Raw genomic sequence first — 25,013 nt, 5'->3', positions numbered from 1 at the left:
ATAAAACTGGCTGTTATTTTTTAATTTTTCGTTCACACTATGAATTTCACAACAATATGAAATAGCTGTAATTAGTTTTTCTGGTTTAAAAAAAGTAATTAAACACTCTTTAAGCAGTCTGTCAAACAGTGACCATTATCTTCTTTTGGCGCAATGATGGCTTAGGTACATGTACTGGAACTTTATCTGCATTTGAACATTGTTCAAATCGTTTAATGTTATCATACAGCATCCACTTTTCACCACAGGCTCAAAAATGTATTTTTTCGTTTCAAATCATTAACGAAGAACACGCCTCCAAGCGTTTTATTTTCTGGGCGTCGCACAGTGTACGATTTGACCAATCTAGCTGGACAAAACTCAGAATCAGACGTATAGGATTTTAAATGGTCTCAAATTACAATTTAGAGATGTGGCAGCAAATAAAACACAATTTTGTTAATCTTACTAAATTTATTTGGATTTTAACAAAGTTTTTATGTAAGCAAAATGTTTTATGCTGCTTTTCTTAGGCAGTTTCCGTAATAAATAATTGTAAGGATCAGACGACATTAATAAATATTTAAATAAATCATAATTTGTGCGAACACGAGAAGTTTTTAATGTGTGACCTAATTTGACCTTCCTAATTTCTTTGTTTTTGCCCTTTGAAGCCTCTTCAGACATTTGTTCTATTATTTCTGCTCCGTGTATCAGGATCTTATGCAATGTAGCTGGCATGTTATACCACGGGTATAGGATGATATATAAGTCTCGTGTTTCCAAACAATATTGCTTAAATTTGTCCGGGTCCATTTTATAGCCAGACGCTATGACTGTAAGAATAGTAGATAAATAAAATTTTCTTTGATACTGGTGATACGAGCCATTGCTTTAAAATCGTGAAAAACGCCCTTGCGGTGTTCCCATCGTTGCTCGTACCAAAATCTGGTTTAACTTTGTCTACTATGAGACTGATTTCTTTGAATTTACCCTTTATTTCATCCTTCTTCTTCTTCAGCATACATTTGCACAGTGAAATTGTTTGCAATAAATAAAGCCAACGCTTCTTCCGGGGTTATTTTTTCACGCTAATTCATCTCCGAGCTTTTTTATAACCAGTAGCTCGTTTTGGTAAAACTGTAGATACTTCCTCCATTAAATTAGCAGCGTCTCATTTTCCACTGGCTCGCACACTTAATTGTGCAGCAAAAAATAGCTGTGCATCGTTATATTTTTCCAATTGAACTTTGCGCTTTTTCGTTTTTGTACAACTATCTTCAAAACGCTTTTTCGGTCTACCAATACTGAAACTTGGTTTCGGTGACTATTCGTGGAACATATAAAACACTAATTCTTAATTTAACCATTTTTCATAGACACTTAAAAATAAGTCTAATCGTACGAAGCCATTTCACACGAATCTTCTCACATTCTTTTTTCAGAAAGGTCCATAAGGGCTTCTCCTGATCTTGTGTAAGGAGCAAATCAACAAATCTTGACTTTACAAACATAATAACTTTGTTTAATCTGCCTTTGGAAGGGATAGAACGCCAAAAGTCAAATAATGACTTTTGTGAAATTTGGGCACTTATAATGAAACAAATTAAAAATCTTTAGAATCGCACATAATCGCACAAATTAATTATGCTTTTAAAAAACTATAATGATGCGAGAATACGTTTAGAGCTTCGTCATGCCTTGACTCAACTTGACTACATACTTTAAGACCATCCAAAGTTAATTTTTGTGTTTTTTTTGTTGTTTTGAAAATGGTATATTTTAAGACAGTATTCCTAAGTATTCACGAATATTTTGGTGGATTAAAATGCAATGATAGATTGATAATTACCTCTAGTTGAAGAACCCATCACTAAAAAGTACTTAAATCACACAAAACACAGTAAGCCAAGCACAAACGTCAATGTTCACAGCTGCACTAAGCGGCTAATCGCGGCTACCTAGATCCAAAACGGTAACTTTGCCCATTTTTATTGAAGGGATCGCGACTCAAAAACTGTTTTGGAGTACGTTACCGGTTGTAGGGAACATTCAAGGGTATAGTAATATTAAAAAAAAGCAATATCTGAACATTATAATTTTAGACTTTTGTCCACCTAGATTAGTCAAATCGTATACTGTGCGTCGGTCAATTCTTGTGCTACCCACTTAGCTCAAGAATTTCGGCATACTAGCAACTACGATCCTTACCTAATCGGTATTTCACTTCAATATACTGCGCGGACTTTGACGTGGTTGGACTTGAAGCTATTGATCCAGTATCACTTATAAATTTAATGAGACAATAAGGGAATATCATAAAACAGGGGGGAGAGGTAGCAATCAATTACGCTCAGCTTGCATAAGAATCGTTTTTAAATAGAAAAATAAAATACGCGCCTAAAAACAAAATCATTATACAAATTATAATAGTAGAAATAAATTATGTGTTTTGATGGGTTGCCACTTGTACACTTTCTAGAATGACAGGCATGTTTCACTATACTGAACTTTCATTATTTGATGAATTTCAATGGGTTTAATCATTTTCTGAATATTGCAAGTGCATATCTGATCCATAACAGGGCCGGCCCTAGGTTATTTAGCGCCCCAGGCAAAACTAAATTTGCGCCCCCCCCCCCCTAATAATACTTTAATAACTCGTTACATGATCGCAAAAATATAATTAAAATTAAAGTAATTTAATATTACATATATTTGACACCATACTCTTTTTTGCGATTGTGGGTATTTAAGAATTTGTAATTTTATTTTCATCGCGATTTTTTACGCGTGAAATAATCTAAAGAGTACACAGTAGTGTATACAAAAAAATATAAGATTATGTTCTTTAACAATATTGTTTGATAATTTTAAGTGAATATTGCGCCTTTCTTTGGTATCACGGCGCCCCACAAGATCTAGCGCCCCAGGCGGTCGCCTGTACTGCCTGCCCCTCGGGCCGGCCCTGATCCATAATGCCATCTATTGGAAGCCCTTCAAACTATTTGTATCACTGCTGGCAATTTTGGGCTTTGAATTTAATTTTCAGTTTCAATTTTTTCATTTTACTCACTTATATGTATATATATATTATATATAAGAATAAGAATAAGACTGATTTTTTTATATACTATTCAAGACAGTTCTATAAATATAAACATACCAAGACCAACATGTATATATCTAAAATAGTATTACAAAAATAATATAATTAAACCTAAAAGTCTCATCTTTTAAAAACAACAATTTCAAAAATTCACACAAAAAATCAATAAATGGGTATGTACTTTTCTAATATTTTATGTTTATAACAATTCGATTAATCTTATATTTTAATATTTAAAGATTGCACAGAAAAAATAAGTTCAACAATTATTTATGTGTTTATTTTTTAACACATAGCATTATTTGTAGAGCAAAAATCTCAAAAATATTTTATGAGCTTCTTTTTTCTGTGAATCGTCATTTTAAAACAGTCTTTATATATATGATTTAATAAAATATGCATATTTTGACTATTTTTATCTGTAAAAATATTTGTGACAATTTTAGTCTATATCAGATATGTCATGTTCGTTATTGTAAGTAATTTTCTTCATGATATTTTACAAAATATGTATTATATTCAATGAACATTTATTAATATGATGTTTGTTAACTTGTTTTAAAATTGTTTTGTACTTATTTTGATAAAATCAGCTTAGTCAACGTTCGAGATAACAACTAGTGGTAAAATAGAAGCATCTAGCTTTAAATAGTAATGGTTTATTATATAACATTTGATTGCTTTTATTTTACAAGTCTAAATTTATCATATCGCACAATTCTTATATTATTTATATGACATATCTGTTTATCTCATATTTTTTATTGTACATATTATTATATAAATATTTTATTGGTATAGTATTTTTTTTAATACTATATTAATGTATGCCATTTCAACTCATCAGATGCGGAGGATCGCTAGTGTCTAGGAGACACGTGGTGACTGCAGGACATTGCGTGGCTAGAGCGACTCCCCGTCAAGTCCACGTGACTCTCGGAGACTACGTTATAAATTCAGCGGTGGAACCGCTTCCGGCCTATACTTTTGGAGTATCGAGAATTAACGTTCATCCTTACTTCAAGTTTACCCCTCAAGCGGACAGATTTGATGTGGCCGTTTTAACGCTGGACAGAAATGTCCATTATATGCCTCATATAGGTTTGCCATTTTCTCTTATGTACATTTATATCTTATTATGTAAAACCATTATACATTACAATACGTTCCATGTGATTTAACACAATCGGTAGGTATTGTAAAATGAACGTTGCCATATGCATAATTGCTGTTATTAAAACTTTTACTTTTATGGTTATCGTTTTGTTGTAATATAAATGGAACGGGTAATTGATATGTGTATTATTATTGCAGCTCCTATATGCTTACCAGAAAAAGGCACTGACTTTTTGGGACAGTTTGGATGGGCGGCTGGTTGGGGAGCTTTGAGTCCTGGATCGCGGTTGCGGCCGAAAACTCTTCAAGCTGTTGATGTGCCTGTTTTAGATAACCGTGCTTGTGAACGATGGCACAGAGCTAATGGTAATTCTTCTTAGTTATGTTAGAGCTGATTTGTCAACTTTTAACATAGCTGTGTATTTTTTTCTTAAACACAGGAATGACCTAATTAATATTGATTCATATTACATTAAATAAATATAATATAATATTTAATAACATGAAATACATATTTTATATATAAGTAGATGACTAATACCTGATAGAACTGGGTTTGAATTCCATATGGACTCAAATGATTTTCAATTTCTATATTGTCTGAGAAATCAGAATCACTGAATAATATATAATTATAATTCTGACAGATTATCACAGATTAGGTTTTCCTAGATTTTCCTTATCTCGCGGATGAATATCGTAATTAATAATTAATGCAAAATCGAGCTAGGACATGTATAGTGACATCTATGTAATAATATTTTATAATCAATAAGATATATGTTACCAATTCACAGATTGATTTCAGTCTGGTGTTTTACTGCTTACTTTTAGGTGTTGATCAGAAAGATTTTTAATGAAATACATACTATGAATCTTTATAAAATCAAAATTTCACAATATCATTCTAGCTATAATTTGTTATATAGTACAAATCATAATTAAATATGTGTTATTATATTAATTTATTGAAAGATATTGTAGGAAATGATAGTATATAAGACACTGTGTACTAAAATGTAGATAATTTATATAAAAATTAGATTTCTCACAAAAATTTGTAGTGGTGATTCAAGCGAGGCATAAGAGTAGTATCAATTAACTTTCTTTAAAATATTCGATATTTAATCAAATATAATTTCAGGTATAAACGTCGTCATCTACCCAGAGATGATATGTGCTGGTTATCGAGGTGGAGGAAAGGATTCCTGCCAAGGTGATAGTGGAGGACCTTTGATGTTGGAAAGAACAGGACGTTGGTATTTAGTCGGCGTAGTGTCAGCAGGATATTCCTGCGCCAACAGACAACAGCCGGGCATCTATCACCGAGTCGCTCACACCGTCGATTGGATAACACATGTAATTAGCCAGAACAATGGATCTTAAACTACCATTAAAAATAAAAATCATAGTGAAAAATCCTAAAAATAATATATTTTTATATCGAGAAAAAATACATAAAAATATTTATGTAAATTGTGTAATTTAATATTTATACATTGTTATTAGTGATTTTATGTTATTTTTATACATGTACATAAGTCATAAGCTAATGGTAAGGGTGTTACGGACAATTAATATATTTTTTATACCGTCAAAGTATTGTGATTCATACATTGTACGTATATAATAGACAAATAAATCTATGGAGCGGCCATAGTGTTAAGATATGTGGTGCAAAGTTCATTAAGTTGTGATGGTTGAACGTAAGAGTTTACCTTTAATGCCAATTTTATTGAAACCAGTACAAGTCAAGTCTTTTTCGCTCGAAAGGACCGAGTTGGTTTTTAATATTTGTATATATGGAACAGTGTCCAAAGACCGATTTTACATATAAAAGACGCAAAGTTGAATGTTTAACTTTTAACAGATGAAGAAAAGAGATGTTAAATTATTATAGTCTAGAATTGAAAAAAGACTATTGAAACAATTTGAAACGTTAATTTGTGATGAGAATACAATCGATTGCAATATCAATAATTGTGTCATAGATGTAATTGTTATTCTTCATAGACTGAAAAAATATTTTTTTGCTATATATTAATATATATCTAGCATATTTTTATTAAAAAATATTAAAAAGAAAAAAATGTGTAATTTTATGTAAATATTATATTATATATATAGATTAATTAATAAGTATTTTTTATATATTGTACATTTTTTAATATAATGATCTTATAATTTATAACAACGCTTTCACTATAAAATGAATACCATAGTAATAATTTTAAATAATTATTCTACACGTACCTTGAACTGTTTAATTGTTACTATCACAAATTAACTGTTTATGAATTTATTAACAAATTTGCATAATAATTATTTTTTATTAAAAATTCCTATGTATATATGAAAATGTAAATATTTTTGTATTGTTCTTGAATTATTGCAAATGTTAATAAAAACAATGGATACAAACTTGATATAAATTATTTTTATCCCCTATGTACAACCATATATTATTAGATAATTCTAGTTGAGGAAGTAACTATATGAAGTACATATTTAAACGAAAATAGTCAACGCCCCTATAGCATAGAGATTGAGATTTCGTTATAGAAATACTACGCTATAGGGGACTAGGAACCCATACAAAATTTGAGATTAGGTTCTTTCAGCTATATTTTGTGAATTTAACGAAATCAGCAAATCATATTTTCCTATTTTTTATGTATTAAATTACCTTGTATTTTGTTTGTAAACAAGAGCACGTGCCCTATGTTCTTATTGCGACACGCGCGCTTAGAATGTCCTTGATTTTGCGAGTGGCAGGGGAGTCAAACGCAACAGTTTTTTGAGATATTTTTTTAAAACGCGTAAGCCTACAATGAATAAATAATGAAAAATAAATATAAATTATCAAACTTTTTCTGCAGTATGTTTTATTTTAGGATATTAATAAAAACAAAATAAATCTATTAGATATGAAAAAAGTTAAACATCTTAAATCGTGTAATTATGCATTTAATTACTGTCAATGTCATCTAATATCACATTCCATCAAGACCTTTTTAATATCTTAATTTCATTAATAATAGTATAATTTTCTTTATTGTCTTCTGTCTGCATTTCTTCTTGATTTGGTGCTTGATATTTTTCTAATTGTTTTTTTTTAAATTCAGCAGATCGCTCTGTGGAACAATCATATTGAATAAATTATTATATTTACATGGGTTTTGCATTTAAATTTTGAAATAAAAAATTAGCTAAGTTTAGAAAGATTACGTATTATTTTAAATACACTAAAATTTTAATGTTGGGTATAAAGTGTCTTATATCATATAATTAAATATATTTTATCATTCATTAATACGTTTTTAGATTTTTAATAAAGATGTATTACATAATTAAATAGTTTTATTATAAAAAAATTAGAACGATTGAAACCCCCTGTAAAGTGTATACATAATGCATTAAAAAAACGTGTACATTGATTTGCTTGATCATAATTTTTCCATAGCCACACAAAAATAATATTTTCTAACTGTATTGTGATGTATATCCATGGAACGTTATAGGGCGGCGGTGTTTCGCCTGTCACAGAATACATCTAGCGAAGTCGAGGGACAAACAGTTACAAAAACTACGCTATAGGAGGGACTGCCGCATATGTTATAGGAAACTCCGCTATATGCGGGTTTACTGTATACTGTCTTAGCACAATATGTTTCACTATGCGCCAGTTTATTAAAAAATTCTGTTTACTGGCCAATACTGTAACTTGTGCCACTAGTTATTTATATTTGGATTGATTAAATTTAACAAATCATTGATTCGAAATTGTTTATTAAATAAACACAACCACACATATAATACATTATAAAATTACACCAAGGCTAGTTTGTATAATAATCACACTTATTGCAAATAAATAGTATCCCATAACACATTTAAAGCACAGATTACAAAAGTGGAATGAACAACATTGAGAAACAAATAAACGTTAAACGTTACGTGCAACCATGATTAATAAATTAAAACATTATGTGAAATGGGTTAACATATTTATAGTTATAAATAATTTAAAAAATCACAGAACATAAATACAACCAGGACTTGGATCTAATAATAGTTTAAATGGACGAATTATGACGACTAATATTGGATTATGACTAATATTGTTAAACATCATAACTGACACGTTCGAAAAAAAAAATTTGGTAAATTTTCAGACATGTAGATAAATACACATTTAGATCTTTACTAATGGTTTGAAAATTATGCAGGGCAATAAACATGACAACGTACATAAAATATGAAAATATTGCAATCTATAAACAAAAGCTTCGAATATATAGGTTATTTTAAGCTTTGTTCTTTTTGGATGCTTTCTTATTTTTAGACTTGGATGTAGCACTGTCTGCGGGAATTGCTTCGACCTTAAAAGAAAAGATAATAATATAGAAAAGAGGAGTACATTAATTCAGTTAGTTTGGTTAAAGCATTTAATAGAGTATTAGAGTAAATATCTTTAGTATTAGTAGTTGAGTTACGACATTGAAATATGTAATTAAAATTAAATATAAAATATCATTAAAAACCCATACCTTTCCATCTGCATTCATTTTTGCCGATAACTGAGCTTTGAGACTGAGCAATACTTCCACCATCGGAGCCCAAACAGATTTATCCGCACCACTTGTTTTATTCAGGCGAACTTTTTCACCCTGTAATATTAATACAATAATTAAAATATCATATATAATATATAATTTATCAACCTGTACTATTATTTACTAACCTGTTGTTGAATTTTAGCTTCCAACTCTTCGATTGTAAACGTTTCCAACTTGACTTCTTTAGCAGGACTGGCAGCCTGTTTACCGCTGTATTTCTTCTTCAGCTCTTCAGCCTTGGCTATTTCGATCTTTGCGAAAAGCGGAGATGGTTTACCGATTTTATGCCCAGCGGAAAGTAATATATAGAACGACGGTTGCCTAAATATAAAAATATAATTAAAAGTTTATATTATTTATTAAATGATATACTAATATTCAATTTTACTTTGGATTGATTCGCCCAACGTCCGTAAGTGATGTACCGAGCTGTTGCAGTAAATTTCTAGATGTCTGCGGCATAAACGGAGCTACGAGGACACCGAGCAAGCATGAAATATTGCACGAAAGACTTATAACAGTTCCCGCACGAGCCCTTTAAATAAACAATAATATATTTAAAAATCCTAATAAGTGTGTAGTGCATTATATATAAGCATACTTGGCATCATCTGTGCCTTTAAGGAGCACCCACGGCTGTTGAGATTGCATCAATTGATTACCCAAACGAGAGATGTTTAATATGTGTTTCAATCCATCGCGTTGTTTAGCAACTTCCATTGAATCTACGTAACCTTTCAATTCTCTGTTAATCAATGCCAACAAGTTGATGTCTTGACCCTCCAAGTTAATCGATGGCATGATTCCGTTGAAGAAATTCGAACAGAAGACTATGGCGCGATTTACAAAGTTTCCGAAGTTGTTCAATAACTCGGAATTGTTCCTCGTGGCCAGATCGATCCAGCTGAAGTTTGAGTCTTGACTTTCGGGTCTAATGCTCAACAAATAAAAACGGAAGACATCGGCTGTGATTCCAGTATCCTGAAAATTTATTCAAATTCAATTTCATCTCAACTTTTAAATAACCACACTTAATAGAATTATTTACCTGTGCATCACTACCAAAGACGCCGATACCGCGAGATTTAGAAAATTTGCCATCTTCATAGTTCAAATATTCTATAACAATATTGTAATTGAGATTAATACATTTTGTAAGATAATTGTAGGAAATATTTACACAGAGTCATGGGTGAGTTTACTAGATACATAAATTAGGCAAAAGGTCACTCGATAGATGCACTAATACTGGAAATATTTTTTTAAATATGTCATTTCAGTAAAATCATATCGAAATAAATTTTTACCAGTGAAAATATAAATTATCTGATGCTAGTAAAATATATGATTTCAACTTATCTATATGTAGTAATATATATAGGTATTTACATACTTATCATTATTTATTTACATCTGATACATAAATATTACAGCAAATGTGAATTTTTGGTAAAGTTATATTTTTACCAGTTAAGTCGAAATACATTTTCACCAGTAGATATATATTTCTACTAGCGAAAATATAATTTAACTGATATGCGCTAATATGCTGCTCTAAAATGGCTATGAAACTGAATTTGCGAAACGTCCATTTGCTATTCAAATCTAAACTTATCCTAATTATAGTTTTAGAACTTTCATTAAGTCAAGTCCAAAATACAAATTAAGCCAGCTCTTCTCTCAGGAGAAAATAAGCAGAAGAATAAGTACAGACATACATCGCATCTCGCATATTGTTCCAGTTTTTCTGCACTTGGATATTACACTACTTTTTAAAAATATGATAGCTAGTCTTACAGATATTACTATGGACTTCTAATATAAAAGGGCTGATCAAACTATATTCGAACCGAATTTTGGTCAATAGGAGAACGCAAAAACAATTATCACTTCTCAGACGTCAAAAATTCACATCAAAAGCAATAAAATAGTGTCAGCGCCACTGTGACGACGACGGCATGATTTTATTGGTTTTGACTTCTGAGAAGTGATAATTGTTTTTTGCGCCCTATTGGTCAAAATTCGTTTTAGATGAACTTCATTCGATTCTCACTTATTGTAAATCGTAAGATTGTTATAAAAAGTGTCAATATGAACACTAGATAACCAACTGTTTCCACTGAGATGGCACGATTTTATTGCTTTTGACGTGGATTTTTGACTTCTGAGAAGGGATAAATTAGGTCAAAATTCGGTTTATATGTGCTTCATTCAATTCTCATTTATTGTAAGTCATAATATTGTTATAAAAAGTCCAAATATGAATGCTAGATAACCGAGCGTTTCCATTGAGACGGCACGATTTTATTGATTTTGATGTGGATTCTAAATAGGGATGCCCACTTGAATTTGGCCAGAAAAATACTATGAATTCTAATGAAATTGAAATATTAATAAAACAATCACTGAGTGGCCAACTTTTGCCTCCACCCCCCTTGAAAAAATTGAAATGACGTCGCTGGGTCTAAAGCCCAATATTAGAACAAGGTAAGAAAAATTCTAAAGGCGGTTTGCGCCCTTTTATTGAGACAGTATTTTTAAGTGACTTACAACGTAAAATATTATTATTGTTATCAATGTTTACCTGTTGCCATTATGTACTTGACCATCACATGTTTTTGAGCAATTCCCAAAAGTGTTGCTGGGAAAACGACCGAATGGAAAGGCACATTATCCTTGGCCATAAATTGATAAAGAGTCACCTGTAATTTTAAGATATATAATTAGAACATAAATGATTTTTATTTTAACGTGCAATGTAACAGAAACGAACGTTATGTTTAGAATCTGGCTTCCACCATTTTTCATACTGATCGGTGTATCGTTTTGTGATTGAGATATACCCTATCGGTGCATCAAACCACACGTAGAACACCTAAAATTAAAAATAGTCATTATCTAATCTATAACACACATTTGCATTTAGAGAATAAGACCATACCTTATTTTTAAAGCCTTCAATGGGTACTGAAACTCCCCATTGCAGATCTCTGGTGATGCATCTGGATTTGAGACCAGTCTTCAACCAAGCGCGTGTAATCTGTTGAGCACTGTTTGACCAGCCGCTCTCATTTGCGTTCACCCAAGTTTGTAAAAGTGGTTCCAACTGTTGAATAAACCTAAATTATAGTACTGCTAATCAAAATAATCATGAATTTATCAATATGTTAATTACTTGAGGTAAATCGAGGAAGAAATGAGAACTGTTCCTTATGACTGGAGGGGAAGAACATAGCTTACAGCGAGCGTTTATTAAATCTGTAGCATTTATGAGCTTTCCGCAATTGTCGCACTGATCTCCGCGTGCGTCTTCATATCCGCATCCTGGATGAGGACAAGTGCCTTCCACGAATCTATATTCATTTAGTTTCATTATTAAATAGCAAATAAAAATTTATCAAAGTGTAGAATATCTACACACCTGTCTGCTAAAAATCTATTGCACTTTTCGCACAATAGTTGCTCAACAGTATGTGTCTCTACAAAACCGTTTTTATAAAGGCTTAAAAACATGTTTTGGGTTATTTCAGTTTGCTCCGGGGTGGTGGTTCTTCCAAAATAGTCGAATCCGATACCAAACCATCTATACACCGAGTTGTGAATCTCAAAGTACTTGTCGCAAATTTGTCTCGGAGAGATGCCTTCCTCCAAAGCCTGTTATTTTATAAAAAATATATAAAGCACACTGATAACACTGAAGAACAATTTTGCTACAAAGATGTAATTTCGGATATTGCACCAGAAATGCAATACTAAATGAAAAACTTTAGGAACAAAATCTTCACAAATATTTCACTAATAAATTACCTTTGTTTCTGTAGCAGTTCCATACTCATCAGTTCCGCAGATGTAAAGAGTATTATAGTTGCACAATCGGCAATATCTAAAGAAATTAAATTTATCAACACATTGCTATCAACTTATGTAATAATATAAAAATTTGATACGAGAGAAAAATGTACTCTTTTAATATAAAAATCAATAAGAACCACCGATTTTTTTAAACATATAAAATGTCATTAAAAACATATATTGCTATAAAATTATATAAATTTGAACATATAAAAAAACCGACACTTGCTGCCTTGAGAAGAGAGAAAGATCTAGCTAGATCACTGGAAATACGAAACGCTTCATGAACCAAATCGTGTCTGGTTGCTTATGTAATTTTCTATTGCAAAATTTGTAAATGTACAGGCAAAAGTTTTATATAAATACAAGGCTTACGAATTGCAATTTTTGTATTGAACAAAGTTTTCATAATTTTTAGGAGCAAATCTTTCATTTGATGACTTTAATTTTTTTTATTGTGTTGGTTGTTTTAACTCACTTTTTAATAAACATTTTCTTTAAATACGTGTGTTGATAAGTACATAGTAGTTATTACACGTGTTCTGATATTTACATTAAAGGTTTAACAAATCAACGACGACGTGTTAAAATTTGTAACAATACTTATATTGCATATTTATAAAAAAATTGAATTCACATACCTAGCGAAAACATCAGCAGAAAGAACACATCCAATTATATTGCCAAGATGTGGGACATTGTTTACATAAGGTAAAGCTGATGTTATCAACACATTTCTATATCCTTCTTTAGGGAGTCTATAAAATTATAAATAACTTATATCATTTTAATATATTTTTATAACACTTATTTATATTATAATCTTTACATTATTTTTTCATCAGGCAAAGGTTTATCCAACGATTTCATACCGTTCAGCCAAGCGTCTTCTGCGAATATCAATTCATCACTGGTGACTTCAACTTTTTGTTCCGGAGATGAAACAGTAGGACTGAAATACATTTATAGATTAATTATTATAAATTGATATATTTAATATTTATGTGATTTATGAAATCACCTTTCGGATACGTTGATGTTTTGTTCAATTTTAGGACTCGCTTCAACGCTTTCAATGATTTTCTTAAACGAATATTTACTAACCGAGTTCAATTTAATCGGGCTCTCTTTCAAAGCTTCCTGTAAGTGTAAGAATAGTAAATTAATAAAATGAATAATTCTTTTTTATATATTATTTAAATTACCTGAACTTCAGCTAAATTTTTAATACTCTCGTACCACTTCAGCAATTCAGTTAATTCGTTTTCATAGTTCTTGTCTTTTTGATTATCCAAAATTGGATACAAAGTGCACCAAATACAAATGTCAACGACAGACAATGCATCCTAAAATTAAAATATAAAATTGCAACAATTGCACAATATTTTTTATAAAAAAAATGTATTTAAATTTACTCCATTGATAAATTTGCTCTTTTTGAGGCAGTCGTTTATTTTCAGCAAACAGATGGTTAAATTGTGCGAGCTACTGGCGGCAGTGAACGATTTCAAGATGCATTGCAAGAGGTTGATATACTCCCATTCTAACCATTCGACTCTGCCAATTAAAATATAAATTATCATAGCATTGTATTTTTTTTCTTTTTTTATAAATTACATACCTTTTAATTGCCGAATCGCCACTTTCAGTTTTGGATGGAAAAAGATATTGTGATGCGGCATTACTAGAGAAGAAACAGACTTCTTCGTTAACTTGCAAAACCGGATTAGTAGTTGGTAACGATGCATTCTCTGAAAGCGTTATTAATTTTGCATGAATGTACTGTCAATTACAGATATTCATAACCTAAGTCTTACCAGACTTGATCTTACGAATCTCATACGACTTGCTGGCTAATTTGGCGCATATTATTATTTTAAGCGTCGACGGGTTGGTTTCGTCGGCGAATATTATCATTTTCAGTTATGAAATTATTACCGTCGCCCAGTACGTGTAACACGCGATCCGCCAACTTGACAGTTCCAAGAATTACTTTTTTCACAGGCCATAGCAACATTTATATTGTGCATGTAAACTTTCATAAAAAAATATTGATGTGGATATTCCTTGAATTTCATATAAAATATTAAAATTAATATAATTTTATATTTTTTTGTTTATAAATACAAACAAAATAAAACATTCCTTCTAAGCAAATCTATATATTTTTTAATAGTCCGTATTTAGTGTAAAGTACAATACATTTGTTTATCATAAGAAGGATTTGAAACCAGAGCCGTGAACAAACTAAAACGCGTTTTTAGGTAAGCAATTAAACATCGCTTCTGATGTATTATATGACAAAATGATAGGAAAATCTTTAATTACAATCTTTTATCACTAAAGAAACACATAAATTTGCAGAGAAACAGAGAAAACAATCAACCGTATAGAAGCCTTCGTATCAATTAAGTATACAGAGCTAAAAGCGTGGAGGTGATTAGTGATGTGAATCAAGAAAGCTCAAAGATTATTCCAGACAATGAAATAACTTTCTTAAGTTTAACTTTGGTTACGTGTTGCATTATCCCAGAAAATGGAAACTTTTGCCACTTATCATTCAAAGAAAGATGCAAAAAGAATAAGACCAAGAAAAATAAAACCAACTTGACTGAAAAATCTTTGGCAGTGGTTTGTATAGAACATTACCGCGTTAATCAGGACAGTAATAAAGAAAATAAATATAGCTAGAATAATTCCCGACGTCCGATAAAGAATAAGACTTTAAAATAAGATGATATCATTTTTATGAAAATGTGTATACGAAATAGCCAACAACTTTACCCATTTGGGAAAAAGGTTCGCCATCCCTGCTCTAGAGCAACAAAACTTTATTATCATAAAACGCAAAAATTTTATTATAATATGTTTTTTTAGTTTAAACATATGTAAAATTTACAAATATATATACTCATATGTGTATATTATTATAAATCTTTAAAAACCCTTTATTTTTTCGAATATTTCCCATTTGAGGGAATTTTTTTAGTACACTGACAACTGAAAAGTTTCAGCATTCAGAAAGGTACAGCATTCTTTCCAAAAATCGGGACTCTTTAAAACGCCACGAGAAAACATTTTTTTTATAATCGCAATTTTTAAAAGTCTGGTCAGGTTAAGCGATCTAGTTCATAAAATATATTGTTGCCAACTAGCATTTCACACTTTGAACACGCGTGATTATTGGCAGTTGTCTGATTTATAGTGCCACCAATATAAGAAGCTCGAAAGTCGAATATAATTAAGAAGAATAATAAATAATTGAAATCGAATGTTTAATTTATTTTATTTATATTCAGTGTTTTGGACTCCAAAAAATGGTCATGTCGGAAATTTTTGTTCATGTCTGAAGTGACCTTTCCCCCCGCAATGGCCGGGACCAATGTGTGAAACCAGGATAAAATGCCATATGGCCGAGACCAATGATGTGAAATCGGGATGTATGATAAGCCTACTCATGATGTCAATATCATCAAGATTTAAATTACGCTGCTCTAGTACATTGTTACTATTAAGGCTGCTAATGATAGGGTTGAGTTGTATTCTGTGGGTGTTTTAGTAAGGTCACCAGACGTCCTCCTTCGAGGATTGTCCTTCTTGAACAAAAATGTCCAAGGTGACCATTTTTTAGCTCCTGCAGCATCCCTACATAAATTAACCAAAAAATCCGAAATTACTTTTTTTACTTCCCCAGCAAAATGTCCTCCTCGAACAAGAAATCGAGCAAGATTGAGATGGCCTTTGAACAAAAATTTCCAAAATGACCTATTTTAGCTCCTGCGGCAATTTGTCCTCTAACAAAATTTTTGCAGATAACCTTATTTTTAGTCAGGGCCGGCCCGAAGGGCAGGCAGTACAAGCGATCGCCTGGGGCGCTAGATTTTTTGGGACGCCGTGATACCAAATAAAGGCGCAATATTCACTTAAAATTATCAAACAATATTGTTAAAGAATATCATCTGATATTAGTTTTTATACACTACTGTGTACTCTTTAAATTATTTCACACGTAAAAAAATCACAACAAAAAATAAATTCTTAAATACCCACAATCGTAAAAAAGAGCATGTTGTCAAATATAATATATTATTTATTTAATTTGAATTATATTTTTGCGCTCAAGTATTAATAGGGGGGGGGGCGCCAATTTAGTTTTTGCCTGGGGCGCCAAATAACCTAGGGCCGGCCCTGTTTTTAGTGCTCTATATTTTCAAAATCTGGTCACCTTTGTTTTAGTCATCAAGTTTATAGGTGGCTTACATTTGAATCTTGCTTATTCTCTTACATATTCTGAATCTTGCAATGACAAATCAGATTAATGTTTTCACCACTATAGCTTCTTACATCGATTAGGTTTGAACGATGTCTAATAGCTATAAGAAAGTAGTCTATTTGGTTCGGCAACAATCTCAAGAAATGATTAATTACAACTAATAAAATTCAGGTACCATAATTGAACCGAGAAAAAGAAATCAAAGCAATACTGGCAACTAGAACAATGTATTTTTTTTAATTCGTACAATACCTTCCATTGCGGTATTTTAGGATTATGAAAGACCTTTGAAAATAGTGTTTATTGAGGGATTACTATGCAAACATAGTTTTAATATTGGAATAAATATATTTAGAATTTGTTAAAAGTTAGAGTAGTTGTTTCTATTTAACTACTTTGAATTTTCAGTAATACTCCATCTATGCCATGCTCGACACTTTGCTCCTGAAGAATTGTTTTATCTACAATATTTTGTAAAATTAAAGAAGGATAAAACTCAAAAAAATATGATCTTATAAAAATATGTATTTAACTTTAACAGTGATGTGAACTTTTTTTACAAGCACATTTAGTAATCTAACATATATTATACAATCTCAATGGTATGATTATGGAATTAAATGCAATAAAATAAAAAATAGTACTGCTATACAGTATTACATGTTTTTTTAAATTTCAACTAATTTCCTATTTAGTTAAAATGAACACATTAATTGTTAAATATGGTAAAGTCTTCTTCGGTATATCCTTCGTAGATTTTACACTGAATATTTTCCATCTCATTCGATAATTCAACATCGTCGATACATTCTTCCTCATCGCTGTCGTCATCGCGGGTTCTTTCCATCATTTCTTCTTCCTCGCACAACTTCGCCTTATGAAGCAATTTGAGATCCTTATCATCACCCTCGTAAAAATCATAATCGAATCTGATCCATTTCGGCTGATAATCGGCGTTCACGAATTCATTCCATTTTTTTTTGCGCAACTTTATCAACTTAACGTAAACATAAAGACCTCTAGCGGAATGCGAGCACTTATCAACAATAACCATTCCAGCCAACTCCAAATCAAATTTGTAGCTATCACCTCTTAAGAGTGTCTCGAAATGAAGAGTCGTTTTTGTGATATCTAGAACATAATCTTCTACTCCAACCAAATCTATTTTGAAGTATACAACCGTATTACTTTCATGCCATCTGATAGATGGAGTTTTATGATCAGAAAATATAGGTGTGGGGATTGTTTTAACAGGATTATCTTTATATGTATGCGCTCTTTTGAATATTTCTTCTATATCAGATTCTTTGAAGTTTTTAGGTACTTCGACAATCTTTGGTTCTTCTTTTTTATCAAACTCTTTTTGGGCACAGAGCCGCTGATAATCCTCTACTTCAAACGTGCATTCCCATTGATCGTCAATATTTAATTCTTCGCTTTCGAAAAATACCAACTCTTTATTTATTTGGTCAATTGTAAGATTTTCAAAAGAACTTGTAGGCGTTACTTTATCGCATGAATGGCTTTCTTGTTCATCATTGTCTTTTAGACTTGCTTCCAGTTCTTGTTTTTCTTTTAAAAATGTTAACAATTTCTCATCGACCCTCGTTAACTCATCAATATCTATGTTAATATACGTCGCAAGTTCTTTTAAAACAATAGCACGATTTAACATTTGAACAGGATCGTATAACGCTATCGAGTATCTTTTATCTGTGTGTTTTGCTTCACTTTTTGACAACGTAAATGAAAATAATTGTTTTAAAACATTTCCATCATTCGATTCATACGATAAATCATACAATAGGTCGATCGATTTATCATCATTGCTCTCCAAACCGAACAGTTTGCATTCTATTGCTTGAAAAGGCATTTGAGTTATAAACTTTGCTGTGATCGGATATATATCTTCACATTTAATATTTGACCAATCGCCGTAATCAACATAGAAACATTTATACGAAAAACTATTCGATTTATCTTCATGAACTTCATCGATACGAGCTCTGGCATATTTAGAATCCGTATATCTAACGATGCAATAATCGCCAACTTGATAAACACTTTCATCAAAGGGAGTATCATCAATGTATTTTATCACATGTGCCATTAAATCGTCTGATAAATAATCCAATAAGCTCTGCCATTTTATCAATTTTATATAGAACACATAGATTGATAATCCAGAACTAAACATTACGTCGTTAAAAACGTCGTCATCTAAATGAGCCCACTGTGGTTCAGGCAAAATATCTTTTACAATAGTTTTATTCTCTTTCTTTACGTTATCATATTTTGGAACTTCAAATGAACTTTGTTCGCAAAGTTCATAAATTAGGCTCAACTGTCTAGGATTAGATGTTCCAATCCTATTTGATAAAATGTATTGTTTAACATCTGAAATTACAGCCACTTTATTATAAGACTCCATTGTTAAACAGCAATACAACGATTGAAGCCATAAAGTGTTTTTCACTGCTAAGACAATTTTTCCTTTCATAAAATAATAATCCTCACTAATATTTTGAAAATATAGTCTCATAACATTTATCGAAAATTTATCCCATCTCGCTTCTTTATCATTTGGCACTATTCCTGATAATCTAACGTTAATAACGTTTGAATTTATTTCCTTTAGTTCGACAGGAAGGTGATACAAATCGTTTAAGTGAACAGTTAAGTTTCGTCCTTCATCTAAAAGATGTATTTCACAATAATTCCGGTCGTGATGATTTAATGATCTTATGTGTATTACTTGACATCTCAGAAAACTTTGTGTTTTCAATAGTACGCTGCATATATCTCCGACGTTTGGATTTTTAAATTGTATATGATTGCCTTTATTAGCATTAAACAAGAGCATCTTTTCGTTTAAATACATTACTTGCCGTTCGAATGTAGTTACTTTTCCGTCCATATCAATATGCTTCAGTAATCTAACAGAATAATGACTAGGGCTAATTATGTGCAACAGTTCAAATGTAATATAGCCACGTTTGGGAATCCAATTAGTAACTTCGTCAATGTCAGAAAATAGCATATGTCTATTGGTGCAATTTAAATTGCTACATTTGCCTAAATTTAGAAGCTCTTCACAGATATCGATATCTTTCTTCGCTTTGATCAATTCCATCGAGTAATTTACTTCATTGATAATATTTTTCGTTTCTTCGTCAAATTCAACTCCGCATCTATCGGCAAGGAATGTTGTCAGTTTCGGTAGTTGCATGTGGTTAGTTTCATCGATGAATATTTCAGTTTCGATGACCGATTCAACGCTGTTCCACAAATTTGGTATATTATCCATAATCGTCGTGAATCTCTTATGGAACAATGAAAACGTGCTAGGCAAAGAATAGTGTATCAAACATTCCGCATCTGTAATATCCAAGAGATCTAATTGACTATCGCATGTCACTAAAACGACATGTTCGTACAATATCTTTTTCCATTTGTTGTATGAGTCCATAGTAGTCCCCATGTTATCCTTCCCAGTGGCCGTGATTACATAAAAGGTGCTTTTTAAACTTTCAGAAATTTCTAAAACATCACTATCGTCAATGCACACAATAACTGTTCTTTTGGTAAAATTTTTCGAAAATTTCTTCACTAAATGTTGCAATTTTTCAGCTTTCGATATGAAAGTAAATCGTATAGATCCATTCGAGTACATGAAGAACTCTTGAAAAGCTACTATACACACCAAAGGATTGAACGCTGTGAGTGCTAATTTTTTCATTGTCTCGCACCATATTTTGGACGTAGCAAATATTTTTAAATCAACCGTATCATTCTTTGCAGCTACCATTAGTCGGCATATATTAATTAATTTTTCAGCGTCGCCCTTATAATATTCTTCGATAATGTCCAAATCTTCTAAAACCAAATAAGTCAAACGACTCAGATCCAACGGGTTACGTTGACGGGTTACAATTTTTACTACCGACAATGTTGATATCAAAATGTCACAACGCCCGAACAGCTTCAGCGCATTTTTATAATCTATAAAATCTCTATCAATTCTGGACACTTTAATTTTAGAAAAATTAGGCAATGTAATGTTATCTAGCATGTGATTGCATATTTTTTCTACTTCCCTTGTGGTTTTAATATTTGAACAAATCACCAAAGCTAGCGGTCCACGTGCCTCGGGTTTAGTATCATCCCACAATGTTTCGAGAACTAAATTGCATAATGATATTATTATGCCAAATGTTTTTCCACTCAAGTTTGGACCCACTACAAAAATGCTGTGATTGTCGTTAGCTGCTGGCCAAATGGCAGTTTGTAGCGTTTTAGGAACTAGAATCATAGACGCGAGACGTCTATAAAAATCACTATTATAAGTACATTCTTCTAGATGCACCCATAAATCATTCTTCTTGTCGAACAATCCTTTCTTTGTATGAATCAATAATTTTGGGGTTACTACGTTGCTCACAAATCCAGGCATGCATTTCATATCTGACATATCAATACTGACTGAGTGACTATCGACTGTTTGAATACTTGGTACTGATTCCAACAGCTTATCATCTTTTAAAGGTATTATAGAAGATAGATTAACCTTGTAAAAATCCTGCATTTTAGGGTCAGATACATTATTTACATAAATGTTCTTTTGATTTTTATTGCAATTGACGCTTAATTCTTTTTCATAATCAGTTTTTGCTTTCTTGCAATCTTTCCGTAAGTCATCATTATCATCATAAGATTGTTCAAAGTCATCTAAATCAACAACATCTAAACATATCTTTTCTTCAACAATAATTTGTTCATTTTCAGTAGTCGTATCTATGGTATTATCACTTTGATCAGTAGATTCGGAAGCTTCTTCAATCATCCTTGTTATATTTTTATGTAATTGATCATACTCTTCTGAAACATTAAATTTGCTTACATTTTTACGTTCATCTGAAAATTTATTTGGATTATCACTTTGGCTTGAAATTTTATAAGTTTCTATAGTCTTTCTAGGATCTTTCATTTCGATACTGCTGTTCTGTATATCACTTTCTAATGGTTTGCCTAAAAATAAAATTTAACAATTTAAGATCTATTCTCAGCTTATAAATACAATTAAAACTTACCAATATTTACATCTTGACAAGGCTTATGTTTTGACGATTTTTTATCTTCGAAATAGGAATGAGATTTGCACGGTTTCTTTACATCTTTTTTGTGTATATTAGATAGGAATTGTTCTTTCATCAATTTAACTAAATAATTAGCCGGCTTACTAAACTTACAAGCATTAATTTTTTCTTCAAACTTTTCAGTCTTGTAACCTAAATCCTTCTCGCAAATCAATCTGTCTAATTGATACACAGTGCCATCTTTATCTAAAAGTTCAATTCTACCAAAAATGTCAATCGCATCATTGAAAAGATGGAACCTAAAATTATAAAAATGATTAAAACTTACAAAAACATTTAAATAAACAGATATAATTAAATAAAACTTACGTAGCGTTATACCAGACTGGTGTAAAATATATCTTTTTAAATTTGTATAACAATTCTTTTATTTGTCTTATGCTATCAGTACCTTCGCTGCTAAATATGATATCATTATAAGTGGGATTATCAGATTTTATCCCTTTATGAAACACCCCATACAGTCCAATTTGAAAAAAATTATCTTCTGCAAAATCACAGATCTGCGCCCACATAAGATGTACATTATGTACATAAAGTAATTTTATCTCGTAACGTTGATTACCTCTTGGAATCATTTCTGAAAATATATTATGTATTTTTTAATATAAATAAGTATGTGTGGTAGTTTCACAACAGTTAAATATTGTGACAATTTGTTCTTTATTAAAACAACTTTACTCATAATTAAGGTGATCAAACGTCCTCCTTTGAGGATTGTCTAAAAAGTTGATGACCTTTTTATATTTTATTAGTGTATTTTGATATTTTCAAAATCTGGTCACTTTATCATAATTTATGTAAACACAGAAATAAAAACATAGATGATTGTTTGATCGTCAAATATGTTTTACTTTTAATTCCATCTACTTTATATTCTTCTCTATTTTTAAGTAAAAATTTGTGTAAAATCATACCAATGTAAATTACTAATATAATTGTAAAATATTTTTAAATTAAAATCATATTGACATTTGTGATATAAACATTATTTTATATATATAGACATTTTTTATATATTACATATGTGTATAGTGATCATCTATAATTGGAATTTTTGCTGTTTGAAATTTTCGTTTCGTAATAATCATTGAACCCACAAAAATTGACAAATTAGGTTTGAGGTTATGTTTAGATTTTTTTTCGAGGCAAGTGAATGATCAAATTATATAACTAATATATCTAATTGTTTCACATAGGGCTATATGTATTATGTCACTAACCGTAAGATTATATATATACCATGAAACCATTAATTCAACGGAAAAAGTTCGCCGGAAAACAGTGCAAATCAACAATGGCGCCGTGCCGGCTATATATGTTGCAAGCATAAAAAATTAAATACACAAAAGTTATTGGAAACGAGAAAAATTATACTATCTTTCAACTCATTATTACTTATTCTTGATACATTTACTATTTCATACAAAAATATTTTCTAAATTTAGTGTGTTTTATTTCAATAAGAACCATGTTTAAAAAATCTTACTATTTTTTCAATATATTTATCAAAATACATTGTTTATATATTGTATACAGAAAACCAATACACTTATACTTGTTATTTAAAACTCAAACTAATATCAGCAATTTAAATTAAATATTTATATCTATCAACTATAATCAGCGTGTGCTAGAGTAGGGGAGAAAAATATAGTAGTCACAAGGGTTAATTTTAAATTATTTCTGGCTTGTGTGTATGAAGATTCAATTTGGATTTAAATCCTAAAGAACAAAAATAACATATTATTCGGTTCGTTAAATTTAATGAATTGGAATTTTCCATTTAACCCTTTCACCGAGTTTGACGGCTCAGCCGTCATGGCAAACAAGGTCCAGGTGCAGAACCTTAGAACCTTATATCGCAGATGCTTAATATATATTAAGATTGAAAATTGCTTAAACAGAATATTAAAACATTTATTTAACAATTCTTGATTTTTGCTGAAATACATTTATAAATATATTAAAATTAATTATATTTTTTAAAAAATTATTGGTGTTCCCAAATCACGCCACCACGCCATTGTTATCGATTTATTAAGGTCACCAAGACGTATTAAGCGACGATGATATTTTTACATTATAGCCCCTGTATGTGACAAATAGGGAATCTTCTTTTTCCTTCGATTCTTCTATCGGAATTAGGTTAATTTTCTGGATATATCCCGAAGCAGCACTTTCTTTTTATCTTTGTCCCCTTTATCATTAGGGTCCTAAATACATGGCTCCGACCAAAGCAATTCCAAATAGAAAAGCGTTTGCTCATGACTACGTTGCAGCGCTCATCGTGCGTGCAAATAACAATACGTCTACATGCAAACTGAAATAAAACGAGTAGTGTGGTGAGTCGCTTCGTACTTTGACTCGGACAACAAATACCGACACGGAGCGGAAGTCACTCGAAGCGGCCCGAGGCGAAACGAAATAGCACAAAGTGACCTCTACACTTTCGTCCTCAGCTAACTTCGGGAAACTTCGCGAGTAGTGTAGGGCTGGCATTACAGAAAGTTTTGGCATAATCCGGATCTCACCAGTGTTCTCCTCGTCACTCATTACGCGAAACGACGCTCGTTAAACTAGTATTTTTTTACAATATGTTTTGCTCGTTATGTGAATTTTTCGTTATGGGAGGTGCTCGTTTAGCATATTTCACTGCATATTTCTTTGTTTTTATTCTCTCCAAAAAATATATTTTACCCATTTAGGGATAATTTACCATTAATTTTCGACCACTGTAAAATATATGCTACAGTAGAATTTCATTTGCAGAAGACATCAGGTTTATATTGAATAAAATAATTGAAAGCCATCCAAAATAAAAATAGTGTACATAGCTATTATTTATGTAACAGTTACAAAAATATTAGGCTGTCGGACAATTCTGCGCGTGGTAAGAGCCGAAAAAG

At 31.1% G+C, this 25,013-nt stretch overlaps 3 protein-coding genes across 10 annotated transcripts in view; 1 reads left to right on the top strand and 2 right to left on the bottom strand.

Annotated features, from left to right (window-relative positions):
- LOC148236732 (trypsin-1-like) overlaps positions 1–6,084 on the top strand; it is a 32,756-nt gene extending 26,672 nt beyond the window's left edge. For all 6 annotated transcript variants that reach the window (XM_088182136.1, XM_088182135.1, XM_088182139.1 and 3 more), the window contains 3 exons: positions 3,936–4,189; positions 4,403–4,570; positions 5,349–6,084. In XM_088182136.1, the coding sequence (XP_088038262.1) occupies positions 3,936–4,189; positions 4,403–4,570; positions 5,349–5,590 (664 nt within the window). In that variant the 3' untranslated portion in view covers positions 5,591–6,084. The remainder of the gene's footprint in view (positions 1–3,935; positions 4,190–4,402; positions 4,571–5,348) is intronic.
- Positions 6,085–7,976: 1,892 nt separating this feature from the next.
- MetRS (methionyl-tRNA synthetase 1) lies at positions 7,977–14,666 on the bottom strand. Of its 2 annotated transcripts, none has more exons than XR_015809172.1 (19): positions 14,493–14,666; positions 14,297–14,426; positions 14,091–14,232; positions 13,881–14,021; positions 13,697–13,815; positions 13,505–13,627; positions 13,317–13,433; positions 12,631–12,706; positions 12,245–12,477; positions 11,999–12,176; positions 11,765–11,929; positions 11,597–11,698; positions 11,408–11,525; positions 9,872–9,942; positions 9,425–9,804; positions 9,212–9,358; positions 8,945–9,144; positions 8,755–8,874; positions 7,977–8,586 (listed from the first exon to the last, which is right to left on the bottom strand). XR_015809172.1 is itself a non-coding variant. In XM_088183505.1 (19 exons), exons 1-19 carry the CDS (start codon positions 14,590–14,592, stop codon positions 8,512–8,514), a joined length of 2,733 nt encoding a protein of 910 aa, XP_088039631.1. In that variant the 5' UTR covers positions 14,593–14,666; the 3' UTR covers positions 7,977–8,511. The 2 variants fall into 2 exon arrangements, 1 of the variants encoding a protein (XP_088039631.1); XM_088183505.1 differs by having other exon boundaries at positions 8,949–9,144.
- Positions 14,667–17,438: 2,772 nt separating this feature from the next.
- On the bottom strand, positions 17,439–23,424 carry LOC148236730 (putative ATP-dependent RNA helicase TDRD12). Of its 2 annotated transcripts, none has more exons than XM_088182601.1 (4): positions 23,328–23,424; positions 22,414–22,684; positions 22,039–22,343; positions 17,439–21,976 (listed from the first exon to the last, which is right to left on the bottom strand). In XM_088182601.1, exons 2-4 carry the CDS (start codon positions 22,680–22,682, stop codon positions 17,658–17,660), a joined length of 4,893 nt encoding a protein of 1,630 aa, XP_088038727.1. In that variant the 5' UTR covers positions 22,683–22,684; positions 23,328–23,424; the 3' UTR covers positions 17,439–17,657. The 2 variants fall into 2 exon arrangements, with proteins under 2 accessions (XP_088038727.1, XP_088038729.1); XM_088182603.1 differs by having other exon boundaries at positions 23,347–23,424.
- Between the last annotated feature and the right edge of the window lie 1,589 nt (positions 23,425–25,013).

This window comes from Plectrocnemia conspersa, unplaced genomic scaffold (assembly GCF_051122295.1).
Source record: "Plectrocnemia conspersa isolate PC_06_02 unplaced genomic scaffold, ASM5112229v1 ptg000003l, whole genome shotgun sequence".
Taxonomy (NCBI): Eukaryota; Metazoa; Arthropoda; class Insecta; order Trichoptera; family Polycentropodidae; genus Plectrocnemia; species Plectrocnemia conspersa.
The sequence above is the reverse complement of the archived record's forward strand: the minus strand, read 5'-3'. Positions and strand labels throughout refer to the sequence as shown.

What these genes read in the sequence shown, in the direction of transcription:
- MetRS (XM_088183505.1), bottom strand. Translation starts at nt 14,592, where the DNA reads ATGATAATATTCGCCGACGAAACCAACCCGTCGACGCTTAAAATAATA. An exon ending in AAAATTTAGCTGAAGTTCAG is followed by an intron (nt 13,816 to 13,880) that starts GTAATTTAAATA and finishes TTACACTTACAG; the next exon opens with GAAGCTTTGAAAGAGAGCCC. An exon ending in TCTGCTGATGTTTTCGCTAG is followed by an intron (nt 12,707 to 13,316) that starts GTATGTGAATTC and finishes TAATTTCTTTAG; the next exon opens with ATATTGCCGATTGTGCAACT.
- LOC148236730 (XM_088182601.1), bottom strand. Translation starts at nt 22,682, where the DNA reads ATGATTCCAAGAGGTAATCAACGTTACGAGATAAAATTACTTTATGTA. An exon ending in CCAGTCTGGTATAACGCTAC is followed by an intron (nt 22,344 to 22,413) that starts GTAAGTTTTATT and finishes TTATAATTTTAG; the next exon opens with GTTCCATCTTTTCAATGATG. An exon ending in TTGTCAAGATGTAAATATTG is followed by an intron (nt 21,977 to 22,038) that starts GTAAGTTTTAAT and finishes TTTTATTTTTAG; the next exon opens with GCAAACCATTAGAAAGTGAT.